This window comes from Chionomys nivalis, chromosome 25 (genome assembly GCF_950005125.1).
Source record: "Chionomys nivalis chromosome 25, mChiNiv1.1, whole genome shotgun sequence".
NCBI lineage: Eukaryota > Metazoa > Chordata > Mammalia > Rodentia > Cricetidae > Chionomys > Chionomys nivalis.
In genome coordinates, this window is record NC_080110.1 from 39,058,433 (window position 1) to 39,084,734 (window position 26,302).

The 26,302-nt window shown below is 41.8% G+C and overlaps 1 protein-coding gene and 1 non-coding gene across 5 annotated transcripts; one reads left to right on the forward strand and one right to left on the reverse strand.

Annotated features, from left to right (window-relative positions):
- The first annotated feature begins 834 nt into the window (after positions 1-834).
- On the forward strand, positions 835-25,830 carry Mdm2 (MDM2 proto-oncogene). Of its 4 annotated transcripts, none has more exons than XM_057758118.1 (12): positions 835-1,018; positions 1,304-1,464; positions 1,609-1,693; positions 5,899-5,973; positions 9,045-9,178; positions 9,556-9,605; positions 15,707-15,774; positions 16,106-16,202; positions 16,880-17,028; positions 21,846-22,001; positions 22,937-23,014; positions 23,983-25,830. In XM_057758118.1, exons 3-12 carry the CDS (start codon positions 1,613-1,615, stop codon positions 24,553-24,555), a joined length of 1,461 nt encoding a protein of 486 aa, XP_057614101.1. In that variant the 5' UTR covers positions 835-1,018; positions 1,304-1,464; positions 1,609-1,612; the 3' UTR covers positions 24,556-25,830. The 4 variants fall into 4 exon arrangements, with proteins under 4 accessions (XP_057614101.1, XP_057614103.1, XP_057614102.1 ...); XM_057758120.1 differs by having other exon boundaries at positions 1,359-1,464; XM_057758119.1 differs by having other exon boundaries at positions 1,391-1,464.
- On the reverse strand, positions 13,198-13,304 carry LOC130866680 (U6 spliceosomal RNA). The gene has a single exon (XR_009056369.1). It is a non-coding gene; the product is annotated as a U6 spliceosomal RNA (small nuclear RNA).
- Positions 25,831-26,302: the final 472 nt, after the last annotated feature.

The window sequence follows — 26,302 nt, forward strand, 5'->3', positions numbered from 1 at the left end:
CCTCCCAAGTGCTGGGGATTAAGGGAGTGTGCCATCCCTGCTCAGGTTCTTAAATATATCTTTAAAAGTAGACCCAGAGCTCCAGGACAGGCTCCAAAGCTACAGAGAAACCCTGTCTCGAAAAACCAAACCAAAAAAAAAAAAAAAAAAAAAAAAGTCAGCTGTGTTTCTCTCCCTCTGGGATTATAGACAGACACCACTACATCTGGGTTCAGCTTCAACACCCAATGCCTTCTATAACCACCAACTAGAAAATTTGTGAACATTGGAGTATACGTTTATGGCTTTTTTTAAAAAATTAAATTTTAATTATGAGTATGTGTCTGTGTACACGACTACAGTTAGTTGATCATGGAAACCAAAGGCTGATGGATTCCCCTGGAAACTACAGATTATGGGTGATGAGAACCGGAAAAGGAGCCGTATATACTCTTTACAACCGAGCCATCTCCCCAGCCCTATTTTTATTTTAAAGTCTGAAAATAACTCATTGGTATACAATTCCAGCAGCTGGCGGGGGGGGGGGGGTTAAAATACCACACAGCTGTTATTCTTGCTTCCGTCTTGGTAGCAGCAACACTTGGATACGAATCTGCCTCGTTACCATTGCGGTTTAACAAGAACAACAAAACTCATCAAAGACGGTTTGCCACACCTGCGCTGCGCGATCCCCCCCCCCACCCCTCCCCACGACCCGCGCGCGCACGCCCGCCCTGCGTGGCCGCCGAGCCCCCGCCCAAGTCCGTCTCCTATTGGTTCTATTGGTCCAGGAGGCGGTGCCGTGCCATGCGTGCGTGCCGGTTCCCGGATGGGCCGTGACTTCCGGCACTCTCCGCGCGGGCGGCAGGGGGCGCGCGCCGCGGAACTCCGCTTTGTGGCGGGGGCCTCCTCGGCCCGGGTAGCCGAGAGGCGGCCGGGCTCTCAGCCAGGAGCCGCCGTCGCTCGAGCTCCGGAGCGAAATGGTCGCCGGGCCTCCGCGCGTCCCGTGAAGGGTCGGGAGCCACGCGGGCAGGAGAAGGTAGGCGCCGGAAGCGGGGGCGCGGGGCACGAGGCCGGGTGACCGTTTGCTGGCGGGTGGCCACGGTGTCCTCGCCGGGCCGGAGGGCGGGGCCTCGGCTGGCGGGGCGGGGGGCGGGGGGCCTCCCGGCAGACCCCGCGGCGGGGGGTGCGGGTGGTCTCCGGGGTCGCTCGGGGCTCCCCGCAGGGGTCCGGGCGACCACGGCTGCCGGTGGCCTGCACCTCTGGGTGGGGCGGGACCGGGCTGCCCCGAGTTGACTCAGCTTTTCCTGTTGGGCTGGTCAAGTTGGGACACGTTCCGCGTCGCCTGCTGCAGGAGCTAAGCCCCGACTTGCCTCCAGCTGGGGCTATTTAAACCCGGCCTTCTCTGCAGCTGTCTGCTGCCGGCGAGCGGAGAGGGACACCTGTGGCTTCCCCGACCTCGGCGCCTCTCCTGCGTGGATCCAGGTAAGGGACAGCTCGCTTCATGTCCTTTTTTTGATTTTCGAAAGCTACTGTTAAAGACGTTTTTTGTTTCTTTTATTAAAAAAAGTATTTTACCATTTCAAGTTTTTATCGTCTCTGTGTTTTTTTTTTTCTTCCTACTCGTAGGCCAATGTGCAATACCAACATGTCTGTGTCTACTGATGGTGCCGTAAGCACCTCACAGATTCCAGCTTCGGAACAAGAGACTCTGGTTGGTATTTTTGTCTTGAGTGTATAAAAATTAACTTATCTTACTAGGTAGTCAAATAAAACGCTTAAACCCAAGCTGTAGCACAGCCCTAAAAATGTAACTGTATGTTTAATGAAAATTTCCTCGGTTGTGATTGCATTAGGGAATTAACAGCAAGAATCTGTATTTTCACAGTCCTTCACCTGACTCCTTCACCTAACACGGCCTTTAAAATGAGTTCCATTACATCAAGTGTGGATGTTAACGCTTATGACATGCATTGTCTTGTTTGTTCTACAGCTGTGTAAATGGTAATCTTAAAGGCACTATAAACTCTTGAAGCTTTTAGTCCTTACAGAAATGCATAAAATAAAAATTCAGAGTACCAGTCTTTGCTCTTTATCTTAAGTCTCCTATTCTATATTAATATACAAAGGTGTCCTCAGTAAACTTACAGAATTACTTTTAATGACTGCAGAGTATTTGATAACATGAGCACACCATTTGAGTGTTTTTCTTAAGTCTTTACAGCTTTTGTTTGCTTTTGGTGTCAGATTAGACCCCAGCCTTTGGGCTGTGGGTGCATAAGTACTGTCCCACTGAGCTGAGCTACATTCTTAGCCCTGTGACCTACTGGTAGATGTAAAAGTTGCCTCCTGTTTGTCAGTAAAATAAGTGTGTGATTATTCTGTAAGAAAGATAGGGAAGTAGAAATCCTAGGCCCTGAATAAACACATCTGATTGCTAACTGGTAACTGGTTCACCAAAAGGTGATGATGGTCTTCACTCCTGCCAGCACTGAATTAGCACTAGCTTTCTTTTTTCCTTTTGATGTTATTTTGTACATATTTTTGAAGAATGTGATGATTCGCTACATGCATACCTGTCAAGGTATTTTAACTTTCCACTTCCTTAAACATTTATCGTTTCTTGTTGGCATTCTTCACACTCCCCTTCTCGTTGTTTATAAACTGTCCTAAGACTGTGAGCCAGTCTTACTGTTCCTGGACTGTTGTTTCAGGATTCGGGCCTGGATCTCTGGTGAGGCAATCCTTTGATTTGTCAAGTAACTCGTTTATCCGGAGTTGTGCTCAACCTCTGTCTCTGTTTAGCCCCCCCCCCTTTTTTTTCCTCCCTATTTCCTTCTCCCTTCATTCCCTTTTGCGTTTTTCATAGTAGTTTGCATAATTCTCTAGTTCTGGGCATTTTCAGTGTAGTTAATTTTTTTTTTTTACTAGTACTGTATGTAACTTGATGTCTTTACTACTGAAAACATTTTTATATAGTCAGATTTATCTGTTTTGATGACTTCTTTTTTTTAAAATATTTATTTATTATGTATACAATATTCTGTCTGTGTGTATGCCTGAAGGCCAGAAGAGGGCGCCAGACCTCATTACAGATGGTTGTGAGCCACCATGTGGTTGCTGGGAATTGAACTCAGGACCTTTGAAAGAGCAGGCAATGCTCTAAACCACTGAGCCATCTCTCCAGCCCCCTGTTTTGATGACTTCTGAGTTTTCATAGAATGTTTTGCAAGAATCTGTTCGAAGATTATGCACGTATTTATCGTATTTTCATGTAGCACTTTAAAACTCGTTTTTTGCATGTGGGGTTGTGACAGACTTAGCTGTGCTGTCATGCTGTCCTGGAATTCACTCTGTAGACCAGGCTGGTGTTGAACTCACAAAGATCTGGCAGCTTCTTCCTTCTGAGTGTTGGGATTAAAAGCATGCACCACCACGTCCAGGTGGTTCCCATATTTTTTTTAAACTTCTTCCTTGTTTCTGAGATTATAATTACACCGTTTGTTCCTTCTTTTTCCAAAGCCTCCAATGTTTTTTCTATTTTGCAAATTCACGACCTCGTTTTCATTAATTTTTGTTACATGCATACACATCTCCCTAAATACAAATTTCTCTGTGTGAATAATGCCATTTATATGTATAGTTACAGTACTGACTATTTGGTATTTGATAACCTATTTGTGTACTCTTTAGGAATAAATGCATTTCTTTTTCTTTCTTTTTTTTTTTTTTTTTTGGTGTATTTTTGTTTTTCGAGACAGGGTTTCTTCGTAGCTTTGGAGCCTGTCCTGGAACTAGCTGTTGTAAACCAGGCTGGCCTCAAACTCACAGAGATCCGCCTGCCTCTGCCTCCCGAGTGCTGGGATTAAAGGCATGCACCACCACCGCCCGGCTGTACTTACTATCCTTAAAGCATTTAACAATCTTTTAAAAATAAACCAAATGCTGTCTAGAAGTGGTATTCACTTTAGTCCGGTCTGTCTTTAGGCTACCTCTTGAGCTTGCATTCTAGGCCATGTAGACAAAGAGGGTTTGCGCCATGTGAAGCCATAAAAAACTGTCCTGCTAGGGACAGACAGCTAAGTGGCTAGGAGCGCTGGCTACTCCTCGTGGACCTGGTTCTGTTCTCAGCACCCGTATAATGACTCACAGCCGTCTGTAACTCAGTGTTAAAGGATTTGACATTCTTTTCTGACCTCCTTGGGGACCAAGGACACAAGTGGTGCACAGAAGTACATGCAGGTAAAATACTCATATGCATAAACAAAATGAAACAAAAGGCTCATTAAAGCTGTAAGGGACAGGAACATCTTCAGAGTAGTGCATGACTGATGGTAACAGACTGATTCAGGCTTTGATGGTCACAGCTTGCCAGTTAGGTGGCAGTTGTCTTTTTTTTTTTTTTTTTTAAAGGTTTTTTTTGTTTTGTTTTGTTTTCTTTTTTGAGACAGGGTTTCTCTGTAGCTTTGGAGCCTGGCCCGAAACTAACCTTATAAGACCAGGTTGGTCTCGAACACACAGAGATCCACCTGTGTGAGTGTGAATGTTTTGCCTGCATGGGTGTATGTGTACCATGTGTATGCCTGGCACCTACAGAAGCCAGAAGAGGGTGTCAAAGTCCATGGAACTCATTACAGATGGTTTTGATCTATTATGTGAGTGCTGGGCCTCTGTAAGAGCAGCAAGTGTTCTTAGCCTCTAAGTTATCTCTTAGCCCCACCAGTTCTTATCTCACTACTGGGAAGGCTAGATTAAAGTCAGCCTAGACTGTAGCTTCTGGTACAATAAGACCTGTTTTTACAAATAAAGTTTATTTTATATTCACTCCTGTGGTTCATTTAGTACTTTGCTTTAATTGGCTAGACATGGAAAAAATACCTTCTGGCTCTTCTGATTTTACAGGCATGCTCTTTAAATAAAAGTCCTCTGTCTTTTTTTTTTTTTTTTTTTTTTTTGTGGCACTATCTAGCCTTTTTGGGTACATTGTAAATGATTATAAGTGAGTGTTTGAAGTGTAAATCACATAGGAAGAAAATACTGAGCTGTAGTTGAGGGACATGAATTGTAGTCTTTGAATTGTTCATTACCTCTTTGGTTTGGATTTGTTCTGTAGCAGTTGGGTGTATAATAGATTAGTGATAGGTTTAGTCCTAAAGGTGTATTTTTTTTCTCCTTCATTCTGTAAGTTTCCTTAAAGCAGACCTTTGGGTTTGTACAGTACACTTACTAAACACATTGGATCTCAACTAGATTTTGTAGTGGTAAATAGATGATAGAGCTGGAGAAAGGAAATAGTATCATATTCCCATGTATGTTCAGTCCCTGCAGAAGCCAGAAGATGATGTTGAATCACCTGGAACAAACTGGAGTTTCAGGCAGTTGTGAGGTGCCTGATGGTTGGTGGGTCCTAGGAACTGAGCCTGGGTCCTCTGCATAAGCAACAAGTACTTTTAATCTCTGAGCCTCTTGATACTGTTTTTGTTTTTGTTTTTCCCCCAAAACTGGGTTTCTCTGTAGCTTTCGAGCCTTCCCTGGAACTAGCTTTTGTAGGCTAGGCTGGCCTTGAACTCACAGAGATCCACCTGCCTGTCTGGAATTAAAGGCGTGCACCACCACCACCTGGCCCTTGATACTGTTTGTTTTTCGATCACAACTAATAGTATTTAATGACTTCATGATAATTGCTTAATAGGATAGTTTTTTCTATAGCATTTTTCCTCCTCTTTGATGTGTGCTTCTCCATTTATGAAGTCTATTGCACTTAGTGTTGTAAAACCCAACTTTTTGAGGTCTGACTTTGTAACAAATTGTTAAATGGTATTTGCTGCCTTTTTCGGGCTTCTTTTTGGACAGACTTGGTGGGCTTATGCTGGAGAGTGCTCTCGTGGATATAACAGCAGCTGTTCTTTTCTTCTACAGGTTAGACCAAAACCATTGCTTTTGAAGTTGTTAAAGTCTGTTGGTGCGCAAAAAGATACTTATACTATGAAAGAGGTGAGCAGAACCGAGAGATAGAGAATTGATGTCTTTTTTTCCTTTTTTGATTTTATTATGTATACAGTGTTCTGTCTGTATGTATACCTGCAGACCAGAAGAGGGCGCCAGATCTCATTACAGATGGTTGTGAGTTACCATGTGGTTCCTGGGAATTCTACTTAGGTCCTCTGGAAGAACAGCCAGTGCTCTTAACCACCGAGCCATCTCTCCAACCTGAATACTTAATAGTTAATACTATTAATAGTTAATAATAGTCTTAATAGCCATATGTAGTATTTTTTTCAAGTTTGTGGGTAAGATTTGTTATATAGAAAGATTTTGTAATAAGGAGGGACACTGTTTTGTGACCATTTGAACTATATTTTGAAGCTAAAAATACTAATTTGTATGACTTTCTTTTTTTGAGACAAGGTTTCTCTATGTAGCTCTGATGTCCTGGAAATCTCTTTGTAGACCAGACTTGGCCTCTAACTCACAGAAGTCCACCTGCCCATGCCTCTGAGTGCTTGGGGTTATAGAATTCTTAGCATTTGTGCTATGAGCTCATTTGGCAAATTGGTAAAAGTCTCAGATTTGTAATTTCTGAGAATCATTTAAATACATAACAGTAAACAAATTTATGATAATGTACTTTTAGTTACTTTTTAATTTTTAAAGCTTTATTTATTTTGTATATATGTACATGTATAATGGAGATTAAAGGACATTTTGAGGAATCAGTTCTCTCTTACCCGGTGAATTCTGGGTCATCAGACAAGGATCATCTGGCTTGGCAGGAAGCACCTTTACCTTTTGAACCATCTTATGTGCCCAGTATAAACCTTTTACATTAACAAAATATGGGGCTGAAGAGGTGGCTCAGCGGGTAGGAACACTGACTGCTCTTCTAGAAGACCCAAGTTCAATTCCCAACTTGCACATGGCAGCCCACAGCTGTCTGTAACTTCAGTTCCAGGGCACCCTCAGCCAGGCATACATTCAGGCAGAACATCAGTGTACATAAAAACAAAACAAAATACTGACAGTAAGTTTGAATTTAGTGTAGTAAGGAATGAAATAAAATGTTAATGTATTTGTTTTTAGGGATAGCACAGTACAAAAACTGTTTATTGGTGACAGAAATTACAAATATTATCATTTGTTGCCTATATTCATAATTGATGAGAAAACTAAATTTCAGTTCAAATTTAGTGAAAATGAAGATCATACCCCCTCCCCATCACAATTGTTGAATTCCCTTAATTTTATCAAAGGACTTCTTGGGTATCCCTGGGTCCCGGGTTGGAACTTGTGCTCTAGAGCTACAAAAGTACAGCGCACTGTACTGAAATCCCGGGTGAGCTGATTCCATGAGCCTGTGGTCTGTGTCATGGACACAGCATTGTACTGTTGTTTACCTTAAAGTTGTTTATGAAGGTACGGTTTTCAGTGAGTGCTGGGCAGTTGTAGACAATTTCAGTGTGAGAGATACAAGTGTTATCTTGTTTACCTAAAACACTGAAGTTTTGTTCTTAGGACTGGTCAGTAGGACAGGAAGAGAGCTGTACTGTTAGAAACCTCTCAGAGGATTCTTTGTAGGAGGAACCTGTTTTTCTTGTCCCACTGTCTGTCAGCAGCGTCTGTAATCATGGACATGTAGGCACATTTCTTTAGTATTGATTGACTCACTGGGTGGTGATGGCACACATATTTAATATCAGCACTCGGGAGGCAGGGGCAGGTGGATCTCTGAGTTGAAGGCCAGCCTGGTCTACAGAGCAGGACTGTCAGAGCTGTTAACAGAGAACCCTGTCTCGAAAAACAAAACAACAAAAAAAGTTGACTGATTCCTGCTTAGCTACTAAAACTGCTAAGTCTCTTAAGTGTTAAGTGATGTTTTTAGGGTCATTAACTTTTTGGGTTGACCTTTATAAAATTAGTTAAGGAAATAAACAAAAAAGTATGGATTTAGCAGTAGACAGAGTAGAAAATAGATCAAAGCCATCAAAAAGATGTTGGGTGCTTGTATTGAGCTGTATGCAGTGGCTCAGTGATGTTCTTCTGTTCTCCACAGGGCATTGCCTTCCAAGTCCCTTACTTTAAAACATAAAACTTTTAATGCAGTGTATGTACAGTTTTCCTTATGCTTTGATATCTCTGTATTACCTAATACATGATGTAAGCAGTTGTTAATACTGTATTATTTAAGGAGTATTGACAAGGAAAAACATTTCCTTGTTTAGGACAGATCTCTGGAGTTAGTTTAGACCCAGAGTTGGATGGACCGTGGATGTGGGACTTATAGCTCTTTATATTGTCTGTGCCTGTTTTCAGTTCTTTCTCCTGGGGCATTTGAGAGAGTAGTGAAAACCAGTATGGGATAGTAGAAAGTGCACTGGAATAGGGGTCAGTCCTAGGGTGGTTTCCTCATCCGTTTTTATGTTTCTTTCTATTTTGGCGGTGCTCAGTGTCAGACCAAGGGGCGGCCTTTTCATTTCCATCCCGTGATAACAATTGTGTTGGGACAATGAGGCTGTACTGACAGCTGCACTGTGCACTGTAGTATGCTTACAGACTTACCTTGTTGATGGGCTGCTTTTGGAATAACAGTGTGTGCTAAAACTGATTTAATGGAGCACAGAGCACTACTATTTAATTTAATAGTAGTGATTGGGTCCACGAACTACTCAGGTTGATTGCAGTAATAACTGAGACTGATGGGAGATGTCATTGTGATCTTCCTGTTCCTCTGGGATGACTTCAGAGCTGTTGAATTGTGGGTGATTGTTTTCTTCTTCTTCTTCTTCTTTTTTTTTTTTTTTGCATTTTTGCCTCCCCTTTCTTTCCTAGAATGTTAGTATCCAGATTTCTGAGCAGAATTTAAGTTGATGAGAAAAAAGAAAAGAAACTCAAGTAATGTGAAGGAAAGAGTTACTTCTGTTTTCATCAACTTAAAAAGAGCTTCTAGACACAAAATGGTCTTGTATAGGATTGTGGATGTGGTTGTTTAGATAAGGGGGTATTACTCAATGTATGCAAAACTGATATTTAGTTTCCTTTAATACTTAAAAATGACATTTCTATTTCAGATTATATTTTATCTTGGCCAGTATATTATGACTAAACGATTATATGATGAGAAGCAGCAACATATTGTGTATTGTTCAAATGATCTTCTAGGAGACTTGTTTGGAGTGCCAAGCTTCTCCGTGAAAGAGCACAGGTAAATAAGTCAGTAAGCTGCAGCTCGCCTCCATCTCTGTCAGAGAGAAACTGTGGCCATGCATACAAGATGCTTTACTGCTGCTGGCACTCCTGGCCCTGATACTTCTTTGGGGAGGGGTAGTATATTGTTTGGGAACCTGAATTCCTGGAGTATTACAAGCCCGTTTGTTGATATTTGTTGTTGTTTGTTTAATTGTGTGTGAGCATGTTCCTTGTGAGTGTGGCGTTCAGAAGATATCTCCCTCCACCGTGTGAGTTCTTAGGATTGAACTCAGGCCATCAGGCCTGTCCAGTCTTTGGTTGTTTGGGCGTGTAAGGGATCTAACTTTACTCAGCTCTAGGTTCTCTATTTATAATTTCTCTTTTCCTTACAAGGAAAATATATACAATGATCTACAGAAACTTGGTGGTCGTAAGCCAGCAAGGTAAGTTAATTTTGAATACTCTGAAAATACTGTAACTCTGAAGACAGTTCTTTCTGATTCAGGGTCTCATGTATCCTAGTCTAATCTCAAACTCACTATGTAGTTGAGAGCCCTTGAGCTTTTAGAAAGTGTTTGAGTATCTTGGTGTGTGTATGATACATGTCTGTGGGTAGGGCACGGGCCATGGTGTCCATGTGGGAGTCATGTGGCGTTCTTTTTATGTGGGCTCTAGAAATCCTCCTCAGACTTTTAGGCTTCCGTGCAAGCGTCCTGCCAGTCCCTCTAATCATGTTTTAAGGATTGGAGACATACTTAGAGGAAGAGTGCTTTCCCAGCCTGTGTGCGGTTCTGCTGCAATCCCTAGCACTGTAAAGTAAAAGGCAGAACAAAACGGTACAGAGACATTGCATGTATCTATGTGCTATCTATGTGCATGTATTTTGTGTTTCTGGTTCTCTTATTTATTATTTTAGTCACCTCTTTCAGTGCTGACTAATTTTTGTTGTAAATTATTACTTATTTTTATGTGTGTCAGTGTTTTGCCTGTGTGTATGTCTGTGTACCATCTGTGTGCAGTGCCTGTGAGGACAGAAGAGGCCATAAGGTCTAGAACTGGAATTACAAACTGGAGTTACAGACAGTTGTGAGATATCCAGATTTGTCTGGAATAGTAGCCAATGCTCTTAACCACTGAGCCATAGTTCCAGCCTCTGTTTACTTTTTTGCTTTGTTTTGAGATTGGATCCCTGTAAATTTTCTAGGCTGGTTTGAAACTCAGTCTTGCTGCTCTCCCAAGTAGCTGGGATTACAACCCACATGGCATTCATTCATTTATTCAGCACTGCTGGGAATTGGACCCAGGGACTCATCTGTGCTTGGAAAGTGTTGTTCTAGCTAGCTGCCTCAACAGCCCTGCGGCCAGTGGTGGCACACGACTTTAATCCTAGCACTCAGGTGGTAGAAACAGGTGGATCTCTTGAGTTGAAGGCCAGCCTGGTCTCCAAAGTGAGTTCCAGGACAGCCAGAGCTCTTACACAAGGAAACCTCCCTCCCTCCCTCCCTCCCTCCCTCCCTCCCTCCCTCCCTCCCTCCCTCCCTCCCTCCCTCCCTCCCTCCCTCCCTCCCTCCCTCCCTCCCTCCCTCCCTCCCTCCCTCCCTCCCTCCCTCCCTCGTGTGTGGGTGTTTTTTGTTTTGCCTGTATGTATGTTTGTGCATCCCAAATGGGAAGTACCCACAGAGGCCAGAAGAAGGGAATTGATCTCCTAGACTATTTATTGTAAGTGAGCCGCTACCTCTTGCAAGGTACAACCATTACTACAACCCTCTTTTGAAAAAAAATTAATTATGGAGTCTGATGTGGTGAAGCATACCTTCAGTTTCAGCACTTGGGAGGCACAGGCAGATGGACCTGTCTACATAATGAGACCCTGTCAAAGAAAAAGAGAAAAGTTTGTATGTCCCCTGTATGTGGGTGTGATGTGCACATGAGTGCAGGAGTCCACAGCAGCCAGAGGTGTTAGATTCCCTAGAGTGGAGTTACAGGGGGTTTTGAGCCACTTGACATGAGTGCTGGGAAACCGAACTTAGGACCCCTGTAAGAGCAGTGTGTGTTCTTACCCACTGAGCCATGTCTCCAGGCTCATGATTTTCCTAAAAAACAAACAAACCAGAAAACTCCACCTACATTGACTTGTGCTTCTGTGAGCACTTTTATGTGCTGTGATGTGCGTATGAAGTCAGCTGACAGCTTGAGGGAGTCACGTGGGTCCTGAAGATCAGACTCTGGAGTGAGCTCAGGTCATAAGGTTTGGGCAACAAGTTTCCTTATTTCCTGGCCTGTCTTGCCAGGCCCAGTGATTCTTTTTAAGAATTACTTTATGCATAATTATAATAGGAGTATAAACTTGAGTAGGAAATGGCTATGAACTAAAACTATTATAAAAAGTATAATACAAAATGTATCATACAAAGTTGAATGCCCTGTTCATGTTTGTTGAAACCTTGGGTTATCAGTTAGAATTTCTTTGAAAAATAAATAATATTAAAGGCTACTAGAAGTTGATCAGACCTTGCTCTTTTCTTGCCTCCCTTTCTAGTCTTTCTTGAATAGACAATCATTTTCCATTTTTTAAGTAAGCAACAGTTTAGCTCTGCTTGCAGTTGTCTATTTGTGGTGGTTAACATGCACACTGACACTGAGCTACACGCTCAGACTTTAGTAAAGGTGCTTGGTTTTCATTCTATAAAGATACACACACGGAATAGTGTTTTGATGCTTTTTTTTTTAAACATATTTATTTATTATGTATACAATATTCTGTCTGTGTATATGCCTGCAAGCCAGAAGAGGGCACCAGACCTCATTACAGATGGTTGTGAGCCACCATGTGGTTGCTGGGAATTGAACTCAGGACCTTTGGAAGAGCAGGCGATGCTCTTAACCACTGAGCCATCTCTCCAGCCCCTGTTTTGATGCTTTTTAAAGAAAAGAGTTGGTCTTTCTTCTTCTTAAACCCTCCTTCCCCCTTCTCCTTCCTCCCCCGTTCCTTTTTTTTTTAAAGACGGGATATCACTACATAGCCCTGGATGGGCTAGAACTCACTATATAGACCAGGCAGACCTTGAACTCACAGAGATCCACCTGTGTCTGTCTCTTAAGTGCTGGGACTATAGGTGTGTGCCACTATGTCTGCTCCCTTGATCCATTTTTAACAAGTCTTTCCAAGGGGGGAAAAATACTGATTTGTAGTAGTTGCTGGTATAAATGATATCATTTCTACAGTATAAAAACACTTAAGTTGGGAAGACCGATAGCATCTCCCAAACCTTTAAAGATGTTTTGAGACAAGATTTCTAGTATGCATCTCAGACTATTTTGGAGTTAGTGATTCTCCTTCTCCAGCCTCTGAAGGACCCTAGGATTATAGTATTACGTACCACCATATTTGGTTAGTAGTGTGTATTTGAATATTGGTAGGTGTAGGCTTCAAAACACTATAAACCTTAAAAAGTTTGTCCTTAGACTGGGCGGTGGTGGCACTCACCTTTAATCTCTGTGAGTTTGAGGCCAGTCTGGTCTACAGAGCAAGTGCCAGAACTGGCTCCAAAGCTACAGAGAAACCCTGTCTTGAAAAAACCAAAAAAAGGGGAGGAGGGTTATCTTTAAACTGTGTTCAGAAACCTGTTTAGTTTGTAGACTGAATTGACCACTCTTGTAATCCACTACTCCATTCTGTATTCAGGGTGTATTGTGTTATGTGTTATTGTGTATACTGCACTACTACATACCTGTTTCCTGTGTACCATTGAGATTTTGCATATTGTATAATATAGTATTTCATTGAATTGTTATATGTTTGGGTTTCAATACCAAAGTAGTGTCTATAAAAGGCACCAGGATCTTATCTTAACCCAGAACAAAGTAATGACTAATTTGATAACTGAGACTTTTTTTTGAGAGAGTATCTAGGTTGGCCTTGAACTTGTAATCTTTTGGCTTCTCCCTCTTGAATGTGCTGGGATTACTGGTGACCTCTAAGGCTCTTAATAAAAGTCAAATGGTGACACAATACACAGTTATGGAATCTGTGCTAGTACTTTGAATTTTCTCAAGTATTTTTTTTTAAATCCTTGCACAGGGCCATGCTAATCTTCTTTGTATTGTTCCAATTTTAGTGTACGTGCTGCCGAAGCGAGCACTCAAGTATCTTTTTTTTTGGGTTTTTCGAGACAGGGTTTCTTTGTAGCTTTGGATCCTGTCCTGGAACTAGCTTTTTTAGACCAAGCTAGCCTCGAACTGACAGAGATCCAATTGCCTCTGCCTCTCTAGTGCTGGGTTTAAAGGTGTGCGCCACCACCGCCCTGCTAAAGTATCTTAATAGTCATTCATTTAAATAAACTGACAGGTTACTAGAAGAATTAAAGGGTCAGCTGTAAATTACGTATTTTCATTTTTGTATTTTAGTTCAGTTAAAGTAATTTTGAAAATTCTAGATTAGTTGTCAACCTTGTCACACTTGGCACTTTATTAATTTGTCCTGTAATTTTTACACATACTAAGGCAAATTCCCAGGTAACAAACAGCCTGTCTCTGTATTCGGTTTATAATCTGTGTATTTCCATAGAATGCAAGAGTTTTTATGGTACTACATCATTTCAGAGTGCTCAGAGCCCAGGCCTGACTACACTGTTGATGGAAGTGCTTCAGGGTGGCAGTGAACGGTATTTGACTATGATTTTGAGTAATTTTGTCCTTCCCAGTTCTGGAATTTTGATGTTTTGAGAGCTTGAACTGTAAAAGTAAATACCAACTGTAACTGCCTACCTGAGTAGCTCATTTAAATTAATTATTTTGCAATCTAAAGCGTCCACCCTCCTACAATCTCTTGTTGGGTGCTATCACACATTTTTTCATAGTTAGACTCTTGGTATTCTCTTTATCAGCTCCTTCTACACTGCATTTCAAACTTCTGGTCTTTTGGTTTTTTTCAAGACAGGGTTTCTCTGTGTGGGACCCTGGCTGTCCTGGAGACCAAGCTGCATTAAACACCTGGTCTTACCCAGTTTCTAGTCTTAAGTTTGCTTGCCTCTGTGTTCTTTTATTTGTTTTTCCATACTGGACTTTGGGCTCAGGATCTCACACATGCTAATTGAGAACTCTTATTTAGGCCTCTGAATTACCTGCAACTTTTTTTTTTTTTTTTTTGGTTTTTCGAGACAGGGTTTCTCTGTGGCTTTGGAGCCTGTCCTGGAACTAGCTCTTGTAGACCAGGCTGGTCTCGAACTCACAGAGATTCACCTGCTCTGCAACTTTTTATTTTGACAAGAGTCTCACTGAGATGCTCTGGCTGGCCTCAAATTGTAATCCTATCTGAATCAGCCCAATAACTGGGGATGATTGGTGTATATCATGCCCAGTGGTTTGTTGTATGTTTCTATGGGTTTTTTTTTTCCTTCTTTTTAAATTCTGTTTTGTCAGTGATTTGCTACTCCTTATTTAGGAGTTTTATGATTGCTCCCTGGGGAGAATAGTTCTGTGAGCTAGGAAATTTATTTCTTTTCTTTTTTTGGATTTTTCGAGACAGGGTTTCTCTGTAGCTTTTGGTTTCTGTCCTGGAACTAGCTCTTGTAGACTAGGCTGGCCTCGAACTCACAGAGATCCGCCTGTCTCTGCCTCTCGAGTGCTGGGATTAGAGGTGTGCGCCACCACCGCCCAGCTGAGCTTTATTTCTTGAACTAAAACCCTATTACAAGATGGCCTTAGGCAAGTTTATGGAACTGCTCAGAAGAATGATATGTTGTGCTGTCTGGCTGAACACACATGACTCTTTGTACAGTGACCCTGCTTCCGCTCCAGTAAATGAATTAGTTTAATTTTGTGCCACAGTAACGGTGTGTGTCTGGATGCCTTCTCACAATACTGGTTTTTGTCTCTGGAATGCCTGTCATACACCAGCTTCAGCATAGGCTATTACAAAATGTGTCCCGACAGTTTCCGTCCCCCGTGTCCCCCCCCCCCCGCATCTACCAAAAGATGCTTCTTTGTTTCCTCTGCTAGTATATTCTCTTTCCCTCACCCCCAAGACAGGGTTTCTCTGTGCAGCCCTGGCTGTCCTGGAACTTTTCTTTGTAGACCAGGCTGGCCTTGAACTCACAGAGATCCACCTGCTTCTGCCTCCTGAGTGCTGAGTGCACTACCATGCCCGGTATCTGCTAGTATATTTTAAAATTTTGCTTATTTTACTTTTTATTAATTATTATTATTATTTTGGTTTTTCGAGACAGGCTTTTTCTAGCTTTGGAGCCTGTCCTGGAACTCATTCTATAGACCAGGCTGACCTCGAACTCACAGAGATCTGCCTGCTCTGCTTCTGCCTTCCAAGTACTGGGATTAAAGGTGTGCACCACCACTGCCCGGCTTATTTTACTTCATGATCACTGTTTTAAAGTTGAATTTATGTCCATGTTTTAGCATGCAAATGACACTTGGGACATACATGGCTAATGCTTGTTGAAAGGTTAAATTTTGTACAGGGTTGGGTTAAACTGGTATATGTTGAATTCTTATTCTTTGTTTTGAGTCAGTTTTTCCTTTCTCTTAGAGTCTTCAGACTCCGGCACATCAGTGAGTGAGAACAGATGTCAGCCTGCAGGTGGGAGTGGTCAGGAGGTAATAGTTAATTTATTTCTTACTCTACTACAAGGTTTCTTTTTAAAACTTTCTATTTGTGTGTATTGTCCTTGAGTGCTTGCATTCCTGGGCCAGTAGCGGATGCCGTATCACCTGGAGCTGGAGTTACAGGTGGTAGTGAGCTGCCCCAGACGTGAGTGATGGGAGCCAAAGTTATCCAGTCCAGAACAGCACATGTCTTAATCTCTAACTCATCTCTCCAGCTTCATGACAAATAGTTCTTGAAAATTGGGAAGGTTATATAAAACAGAGCTCGAAGCAGCCTGTGCTGTCTTACTTTGTCATATTTTACGTTTTCTTGTGTGTTTAGGACCCTGTGCGAGAGCCACAAGAAGAGAAGCCTTCATCTTCAGATTCATTTTCTAGACCGTCTACCTCATCTAGAAGGAGAGCAATTAGTGAGACAGGTATATATGAGTCATTATTTGGCATATTACATAGTTGTTTGGGGGTTTTTCCTTTAATACTGTGGTTTTGGGGTCAGATGACCTTTTCACAGTTGCCTAAGACCATCATAAAACAGACATTTGCATTTATGATCCCTAACAGTAGCAACAAAAATAACTTTTTCGTTGGGGTCACCACACCATAAGGAACTGTATTAAAGGGTCGCTGCATTAGGAAGAACCATTGCTCTAGACCCCTGGTTTTGGTTCTATAATAAAAGGAAGATAAAGTCTTGTTTTCTATTTTATTTTAATTATTTTTTTGAGACAGTATCTCTGCAGAGACCAGGCTGGCCTCACTCACAGATTGACCTGCCTCTGCCTCCCAGGTGTTAGAATTAAAGATGTGCACCACCATATCTAGTATACTCAAATTTTTAACGCTTAGTGTTGACAGAAATATTGTATATTGTTGGGTTAGTAAGAGCTCTAAATGGATCCAGTTTATTGTAACTTTTGGAGGTAAAGTTCAGAAAAAACATTGGAAACTTAGTGTTTTTAGTTGGACAGAGCCAGTGAAACACAGACTTTAAGAATGTAAATGGTTGACTTTTGTTGCAAATAGGAACTAAGACATTACGGTTTCTGAATCAGCCACAGCACAGGAATTTAACTACCTGTTTCCCTTTAATACATAGAAGAAAACTCAGATGAACTACCTGGTGAGCGGCAAAGGAAGCGCCACAGATCCCTTTCCTTTGACGGGAGCCTGGCTTTGTGTGTGTTGAGAGAGATATGCTGTGAAAGAAGCAGCAGCAGTGAGTCCACAGAGACCCCCTCGCATCAGGTACGCGTCGGTTTGATTATTTAAGAAATACTTTAGATTTGTTTTATTATTATGTATTATTTATATATTTATTTAGGTACATATGTCTTTTGGACACGGGGTTTCTCTGTGTAACAGCCCTGACTATCCTGGAACTTGCTTTGTAGACCAGGCTGGCCTCGAATTCAGAGAGATCTGCCTGCCTCTGCCTCCCAAGTGCTGTGATTAAGGTGTGTGCTGCCACTACCACCACCGCCAGGATTATTTTTTATGTAAGGGTTTTGTCAGCTAGTATGTTTCACATGCATGTGCTGTCCTTGGAGGCCAGAAGAGGATGTTGCATCCCCTGGACCATAGTATGAGGGTGGTTATGGCCTCTGTGTGGGTGTGGAACCTGGGTCATCTTTGAGAGCATCAAGTGCTCTAAACTTCTGAGTCATCTCTGTAGTCCTGTTTTCCAGTTTTAATTTTTTTTTTCCCCAAGGTTTAGTCCTTAAAGTTCTTTTTTTGGTTTTTCTAGAGAGGTTTCTCTGTAGCCTAGGAGCCTGTCCTGGAACTCACTCTTGTAGACAAGGCTGACCTCGAACTCATAGAGATTCACCTGCCTCTGTCTCACAAGTGCTGGGATTAAAGGCATGTGCCACTACCGCCCAGCAAGTCCTTAAAGTTCTAACAAACTTATAAATAGAATGCCTGTTACGGGCCCATTGAGAGGAGCATTTTGGTTCAAGAGGTGGGGTTTTCACTGGGGATAGACGTGACTGACATGACTGAGAGAAGAGGCAGAGCCAAGGGATGTGCTGCCAGGAAGCTAGGGTGGGGCTTTTTCTTTCTTTTTTTCCTTCTTATTTATTTGTTTGTTTATTTGTTTATTAAAGATTTCTGCCTCCTCCCCGCCACCGCCTCCCATTTCCCTCCCCCTCCCTCTATCAACTCCCCCTCCCTCAGCACCCCGAAGAGCAGTCAGGGTTCCCTGCCCTTTGGGAAGTCCAAGGACCTCCCACCTCCTTCCAGGTCTAGTAAGGTGAGCATCCAAACTGCCTAGGCTCCCACAAAGCCAGTACGTGCAGTAGGATCAAAACCCAGTGCCATTGTTCTTGACTTCTCAGCAGTCCTCATTGTCCGCTATGTTCAGCGAGTCCGGTTTATCCCATGCTTTTTCAGACCCAGTCCAGCTGGCCTTGGTGAGTTCCCAATAGAACATCCCCATTGTCTCAGTGTGTGGGTGCACCCCTCGCGGTCCTGAGTTCCTTGCTCGTGCTCTCTCTCCTTCTGCTCCTGATTTGGACCTTGGGATTTCAGTCCGGTGCTCCAATGTGGGTCTCTGTCTCTGTCTCCTTTCATCGCCTGATGAAGGTTAATATCCAGGAGGATGCCTATATGTTTTTCTTTGGGTTCACCTTCTTATTTAGCTTGAATTATAAGCTCAATGTCCTTTATTTATGGCTAGAAACCAATTATGAGTGAGTACATCCCGTGTTCCTCTTTTTGGGTCTGGCTCACCTCACTCAGGATAGTGTTTTCTATTTCCGTCCATTTGCATGCAAAATGCAAGAAGTCATTGTTTTTTACTGTTGAGTAGTACTCTAATATGTATATATTCCATACTTTCTTCATCCATTCTTCCATTGAAGGGCATCTAGGTTGTTTCCAGGTTCTGGCTATTGCAAACAATGCTGCTATGAACATAGTTAAGCATATACTTTTGTTGTATGATAGGGCATCTCTTGGGTATATTTTCAAGAGTGGTATTGCTGGGTCCAGGGGTAGGTTGATTCCGAATTTCCTGAGAAACCGAGGGTGGGGCTTTTTCAACAGTAGCCTGCCATCCCCCTCAAGCCTTTATTTTGTTCCCTAGTTTTATAATAAATAAACATAAAAGAAATCTTTAACAAGTGCCCTTGTTTGATGTGAGATTGATGCTGAACACGGTGGTAAAATTTAATCTTCAATCTGTATAGAGCCCCTGCTTCTAGTCCTATGTTTGCAGAGAAGAGGGAGAGCAGAGTAGCAGTGCTCCTGACGTCATCCTTAGGTGTGGACCCTGTACTAGTGGTCAGCTCAGCTGTGTTGGGGCAGAAAGCAAACTGAACATTTAGAAGTTACACTTTTTAAATAAACGAAGGAAACTGAAATTCAGCTCGGTTACGTACTGTAGAAATCTAAGTTTGCTTTGATTGCTTCCTTGTTCGTTCTCCTTGCCAAAGATCAAACCCAGAAAGAAGTTCGCACATGGTAGGCAAGCACTGTACCACTATACACTTCAGCCTTCTGTGCCCCACTGAAGACGACTTTGGGAAGTTTAGCTTTGTTGGAGTTCTGTATCAGTAAAGATGACACCAATATTCACTATCCATGTACAAACCTACATTGCACAGAGCTAATCAGCAAATAGGCTTCTGATTTCTAGGTCTGTGTATGAGAGATATTAAATTTAGACTATGGGGCTGGAGAGATGGCTCAGCGGTTAAGAGCATTGCCTGCTCTTCCAAAGGTCCTGAGTTCAATTCCCAGCAACCACATGGTGGCTCACAACCATCTGTAATGAGGTCTGGTGCCCTCTTCTGGCCTGCAGGCATACACACAGACAGAATATATGTAATAAATTAAAAAAAAATATATATATATATATAAAATTGAGACTATGCTGGTTTATTTGTTGAGAGTTGAACTGTAATAACAGCTTTTTTTTTTTTTTTTTTAAATTTTGAGACAGGGTTTCTCTGTGTAACCCTGACTGTCCTAGAACTCTTTTTATAGACCAGGCTGGCCTCAAACTCACAGAGACCTACCTGCCTCTGCCTCCCAAGTGCTGGGATTAGAGGTGTGTGCCACTGCCACCTGGCTTCAAAACAGCTTTCTATATTGCATTTGAAAACAGCATGTTTGTTTATGTGCATGCGGATTATGTCTGCCACAGTGCATTTGTAAGGGATGTGACGCGGTCAAAGGACAGCTCGAGGTAATCGGTTTCTCTTTCCACCATGTGGTGAAGTTTCAGGGGTAGAGAACTCAGTGCCTCAGTCTTGGCATTGTTATCCGTGAGCCATCTCTGGTCCCCAACAGTGTTGCATTTTTCATGATACTGTAGAACCAAAGGGTTGTCAAACACCATGTAGTTAACCTTTTGGGTCCGGTTCGCTTTGGTCTCTGTTGGATCTTCTTAATTTGGAAAAGCAACCATAGATGTGTAGACACACATGCATGGCTTTGTTCAGGAAAGATTTGTTTATAAAAATACACTGGTGTTAAGATACAGCTTGCAGACCACTGCTGCAGAAAGTAAGTCTGATTCTAGAGTTGAGTGAAGGACCACTGTTGGGTCACCAGAGATGGGATCGACTCCTAACCTGTGTCAGTGGAAGTTGTTTAGGAATTAGAGCTAGTCCTTGGTGAGTTGCTTTTTCTACTGCTTTATCAACATCACTTCAAGTCCCTATTTTGAAGTTTATAAAATAATAACACTATTTTTGTTGATTATATTAATTCAGACTCCTTTCATATCTCAAGGGACTGTATTCTCTAGAAGTTAAATGATGGATCTGAAGTTGAGTGGATTTTTGGCAGCAAACTGACCTGTACCCTGACTCTCAAAGTACTGTACTCTTCTCAGTTATAGCTCAGGATCCAGTTTGTGATCAGTTTAGTGTAGGATTTTAAGTTGAATCTCTTTTATGTTTTTTTGAGACTGAACCTCTCTAGTCCTGACTATTGGCTGTCCTCTGTAGGCCAGGCTGGTCTTGAACTCACAGATATCCTCCTGCCTCAGCCTCCTGAGTGCTGGGATTAAAGGTGTCCGCCACCATACTCAGCCCTTTAAATTGAATCTCTTGATTGAGAAGATTATAGCCTTGGTATGTGTTCTTACCCTTAGCACAGACAAATAACATTAGGTTCTGAAGCTGTAAGTTATTAAATCCTAAAACGTGGGGTCAGTTGAAAATACACAGAATTGTAAAAATAAATTTAAAAATTTGTCTTGAAGCTTTTCAAATCAAGTTATTCTGGGCTGGCAGCACAGTCTTAATCACAGTATTCAGGAAGCAGCGTCCAGTTCTAGGCCAGTTAAGGCTACATAGGTAGATCCTGTCTCAAAAACCCAAATACCAGATTTGTATTTGTGCAGTAACTAGCATTCTGACACGCTAATAGTGTAATTAAGGTAAGTCTTAGCCTTTTTTGTATTTTATAGAGAAGCTTGCAGTTACGCTTCATCTAATTAATAGGTGTGTATCAATAATTGTATAAATAGGAAAGGTTATTAAATGTGGTATTGTTAGAGGTTTAGCCAAACAAAGGTGACTGGGATTTAGAAGCTCAAATCACTTTAGGGAGGGAAAGTTAGTGGAAGAATTAGGAAACAGAATCTGAGCGGAGTGTGGGTGCTGAGTAGGATGGAGGATGTGTTTAGCTGGGGGCCTTTGGGAATGTTAGTGCCGTCATGCTGAGTGTAACGTCAGGGCCAAGGGCCTTTGACCTTTTTCTTTCATGTAGTAGAATTTTGAGCAGGGAAGATTAAATATTAATGTAATAGCCTTGAACCTTAACCTTGCGCCAGTCTGTGCAATATGAACAGGAGGAGGAATAGTGGCCCAGGATCAATTAGGAAGCTCTTTTTTTTTTTTCGTTTTTCGAGACAGGGTTTCTCTGTGGCTTTGGAGCCTGTCCTGGAACTAGCTCTGTAGACCAGGCTGGTCTCGAACTCACAGAGATCCGCCTGCCTCTGCCTCCCAAGTGCTGGGATTAAAGGCGTGCGCCACCATCGCCCGGCTAATTAGGAAGCTCTTACTGAGGCCTAGAGGCAATGTCTTTAAGTTCACTTTATTCTTTTCCCATAGGATCTTGATGATGGTGTAAGTGAACACTCAGGTGATTGGTTGGATCAGGATTCGGTTTCCGATCAGTTTAGTGTAGAATTTGAAGTTGAGTCTCTTGACTCCGAAGATTACAGCCTGAGTGAAGACGGGCACGAGCTCTCAGATGAGGATGATGAGGTGGGTTTCCATGGTTGCTAGCTTTTTAATAAGATTGGATATGTGATATGTTCAGAGTCACTTGAAATTTTTGCTTTTTCATTTGTGAGCTTAAGGCAAAATATTACAGCTTCTGGTTTATTATAATCTCATATTACTAAGTCAGAAACTTAGGCATTAATGGACATTCTTGTAATGGTATGCCCATAAACTTCTCCATTTGGTTCTACTATTTGTTTGTTTGTTTTTCTTGAGACAGAGTATCACCATGTAGCCCTTGGCTGATCCTGAACTGGCTGTGTAGACCAGGCTGACTCTGTGTAGACCAGATCTGCCTGCCTCTGCCTCCAGAGTGCTCGGATCAAAGGCAAGCGTCATTACTCCTATTCCTCTCTTTTAATACTAGCTTGTTTTTCACAGATATAAAACATGCAGCAAACAAAAGTGTCAGATGGTGCCTGTATATCTCTTTCTTGGGAGTGACTATACTTTTAACATTTCTAGTTTTTTTCTAGTTAATAACTCGGAATTTGTAAAATAGGTTTTCTTGAATATTTTGTTTGCTAAGTATTAACAACTCTGGGCTAGAGAGATGGCTCAGAGGTTAAGAGTGCTGGCTGTTCGTCCAGAGATCCTGAGTTCAATTCCCAGGAACCAGGTGGTGGCTCACAATGATCTGTAATGAGATCTGGCACCCTCTTTTGGTGTGCAGACATGCATGAAAGCAGGACATTATAAATAAATAATTCTTTTTTTTAAAAAAGTTAAACAACTCTTGCCATGGTGGGTGAAGAGTTTACTCTTCTACTTTGTCTACTTTATTGGAACTGCGTTTGACTTGCCCTTCAGATCTCATGGAGAGTTAGTGGCTCTAGCTATTTGTTTAGGACTTATTAAGAATTCAGCCTTCTTGGTTGAGAGGTGGTAAATTGATGCTAATGAATTTGTCTTATTAGGTCTATCGAGTCACAGTGTATCAGACAGGAGAAAGTGATACAGACTCCTTTGAGGGAGACCCTGAAATCTCCTTAGCTGTAAGTATACAGATACTTCACAGAAATAAAGACGGCTCTGAGATGAGGATTGGGAAAAGTTAGCTTAATTTACTCTGTAAAGTGAGTTAATTCTATACAATTAAAACTTTTAAACTCTTATGACTTATTTTTCCTTCTTTGTTGTAGTAGAATCTGTTGATACATTTGTTTGGTTTTATGGGATGCAATTTAACCTTGAATATATTGGACCCCTGAAACATCCATCCTCGTCTAACAAGACCTTTTGGTTTTGGTTTTGGGGATGAGTGGAAGTCACATTTAGCCAGAATCAAGGAATCGATGTGGGAGAATAAATGGACTTTACCCCCATTGCTTCTGCATTAGTCCACTTGCCAGGCAAGGTAAACTGGATATATTTATCTAGGGTTCACTAGGAAGTTCACCCTTCAGTTTATGCAAGGATACAGGACATGTTCAGTGATGACTCAGGGATGCGGGAGAGTGTGCTTCTCCAGTTGTGTGAAGAGAAATTGGGATAAGGAAGACACACTGAGCAGTTAAGAGTCCAGGAGAACATTGACAAGGCTGGATTGTGATGAGAATGGTATATTGGAGCTAGCTGACAAGAATGGATTTAGATTTCTCTTGTGGATGAAATTGGGATGTTCAGTTTGTTTGTTTGTTTGTTTTTTAAATAGTGCTAGAGATTGATCCCAGGCGTGCAGTCAAAGAGAAACTAACAGTTATTATTTCACACATTTTTCACACATATTTCACACATGTCTCCATTTTTGTGTATACATGCAGGGAAAGTGTCTAACATCTGTTCTCTTAGCTAATTTCTGGTATAAGCATTAACTATTTCTCATGGGCTTTTTACCTATTTTATGTAAAACATGAAATGCTGAAAATTAACTATGTGATAGACTTTTACCTCAGGCGTACTGTGACGGTGCTAGCCTCGCTGTGACTAATAACTAAAGAGTTAATGTCTTCCTTTATTGAAGGACTATTGGAAGTGTACCTCCTGCAATGAAATGAATCCTCCCCTTCCATCCCACTGCAACAGATGTTGGGCCCTTCGTGAGAATTGGCTTCCAGAAGATAAAAAAGATAAAGGGGAAATCTTGGAAAAAGCCAAGCTGGAGACCTTGACTCAGGCAGAGGAAGGCTTAGATGTGCCTGATGGGAAAAAATCTACAGTGAATGATTCTAAAGAGCCCTGCACCGAGGAAGATGATGATAAAGAGGTCCATGCCTCCCCGTCACAGGAGAGTGAAGACTACTCCCAGCCGTCGACTTCTAGTAGTGTTGTTTATAGCAGCCAGGAAGATGTCAGAGAGGTGGAGAAGGAGGAGACACAAGACAAGGAAGAAAGTATGGAATCTGGCTTCTCTCTTAATGCTGCTGAGCCATGTGTGATTTGTCAAGGGCGGCCTAAAAATGGTTGCATTGTTCATGGTAAAACCGGACATCTCATGTCATGTTTCACATGTGCAAAGAAGCTTAAGAAGAGGAACAAGCCCTGCCCAGTCTGCAGACAACCAATTCAAATGATCGTGCTGACTTATTTCAGCTAGCTGACCTGGCCATAGAAATAGAATTATATATTTCTAACTATATAACCCCCAAATTAGATAACATGAGTTTTTATTTTTTCTGCATACACTAAAGCAAGAAAAGCGTCTCAGTTCATATAAAATTTGTTGTATGATTTATCTCCTTGAGGGTGATAGTGTTTCCTTCCTTTTAGGAGAACTTCACTTGATTATATTTACATTTGGGTTTCAATGTAATCTGCATTGGCTGTGTAGCTACTTTTCCATTTTCCTTATATTTTAAGTACATTCTACCTGGAAGGACTGTTGGAAGTTCTCTCCAGCTGCAAATGATGGGTCCGTTCTGAGAATTGACTGCATAAGAAGTATTTGATTTCCTTTTTTTTCCCTCTGTGAATATAGAACATTTAATTTATTTAATACCTCTTATATAAGGAGTTAAAGCTGTGTGAAGGATTGAATATTTAAGTTACTAAATTCTGAAACTCCTTAGTTCTCCAGCTGCTATGGGTGTGGGCTGGAGAGAGGATGCTGGTAAGGCACTTGGCTGTGTAAACCTGATGGCATAAGCTTGATCCCTGGAACCCTTGAAAGGAGAAGGAGGGGACCAGTCCCACAAAGTTGTTCTCTGATCTCCACACGTGCCCCCAGTGTGCACACTCTTAAGGTACGAGTTGTATCTGGTATCTGGTGCTGTGTCTGTAAAAACATGCACCTTATTTTCCAGCTTTTGTCAGGAGGAAAGGGACAGGTGATGCACTCTTGTCTCATGTTGGAAATTCTGAAGCACCTTCTTGGGCTCAGCTCCATGGTTCCTAATGTTGCCTAAGTTTCAGGCTGTACTTAAGGTTTAGAAACCATTCAGAAAGACTAATTCAGAACTTGGATAATGAGAACTCATTTTAAAACATGCATCCCTGTAGATTAACTTCTTGGTTCATAGTCTTTGATTGAAGGGCCCTGTATTTTTCACATGTTCAAGTGTAGAAAGTAAAATCATCTGGACTGTAAGTTTAGAGTAACTAGAGGATGGTTTTGTACTAACCTGGTTGGCTAAAGGAATCAAACAGAAAACCACTCCTTATGCTGAGTCTATGACATCTACATAGGAGAACAGGAGGAATGATTGCTTCAGCTTTGGTATCTGGTGACTAAGTGAAGCTTCACCCTTTCAGTTTGTAATGCTGAGGTATATCCTTGGGCAGTACTAGATCCTAAATATTTAGGTTGGTATATATACATTATTTATTTGCTAATAAATGGTTTATTAAATAAAGGATTGTTTTAAGAGGTTCACTGACTCTTACATATTTTTTCGTAACAGTCTATGTGGCTGACAAGTCTGGATGTCTGCGTTTGACTGTGCCTGCTCACTCTGCCATGGGCAGCCGGATGCTCTTCTCCCTAGACTAAAGTGGCCATCAGCGAAAGGCCACTTTAGTACTCTTCACTTGGTTGTAGTGAATGGTATTGCCTTATTGTAGTTGCTTTTTTGTTTTCTTTGAAACTAAACCCTAGGAAGCCAGGGATGTCTTCTCATTTTTATAGGTGCTCAACAGGAATTGACTGAATGGGGCTGGTGATTGAGTTCAGTGCACTGGGGAACAAAGTAATTTAGTTTTGCTTGGGACCTGGGTCTTGAGGCTAGCTACGCAATAGCCACATGCAAACTTCAGAGCCCCAAACTCAATGCTAGGAAGAAAGTAATTGCATCAGTCTTGGGGCATAAGTCCTGAGGCTGACCACAAAAAGCAGCATGTGGACCTCA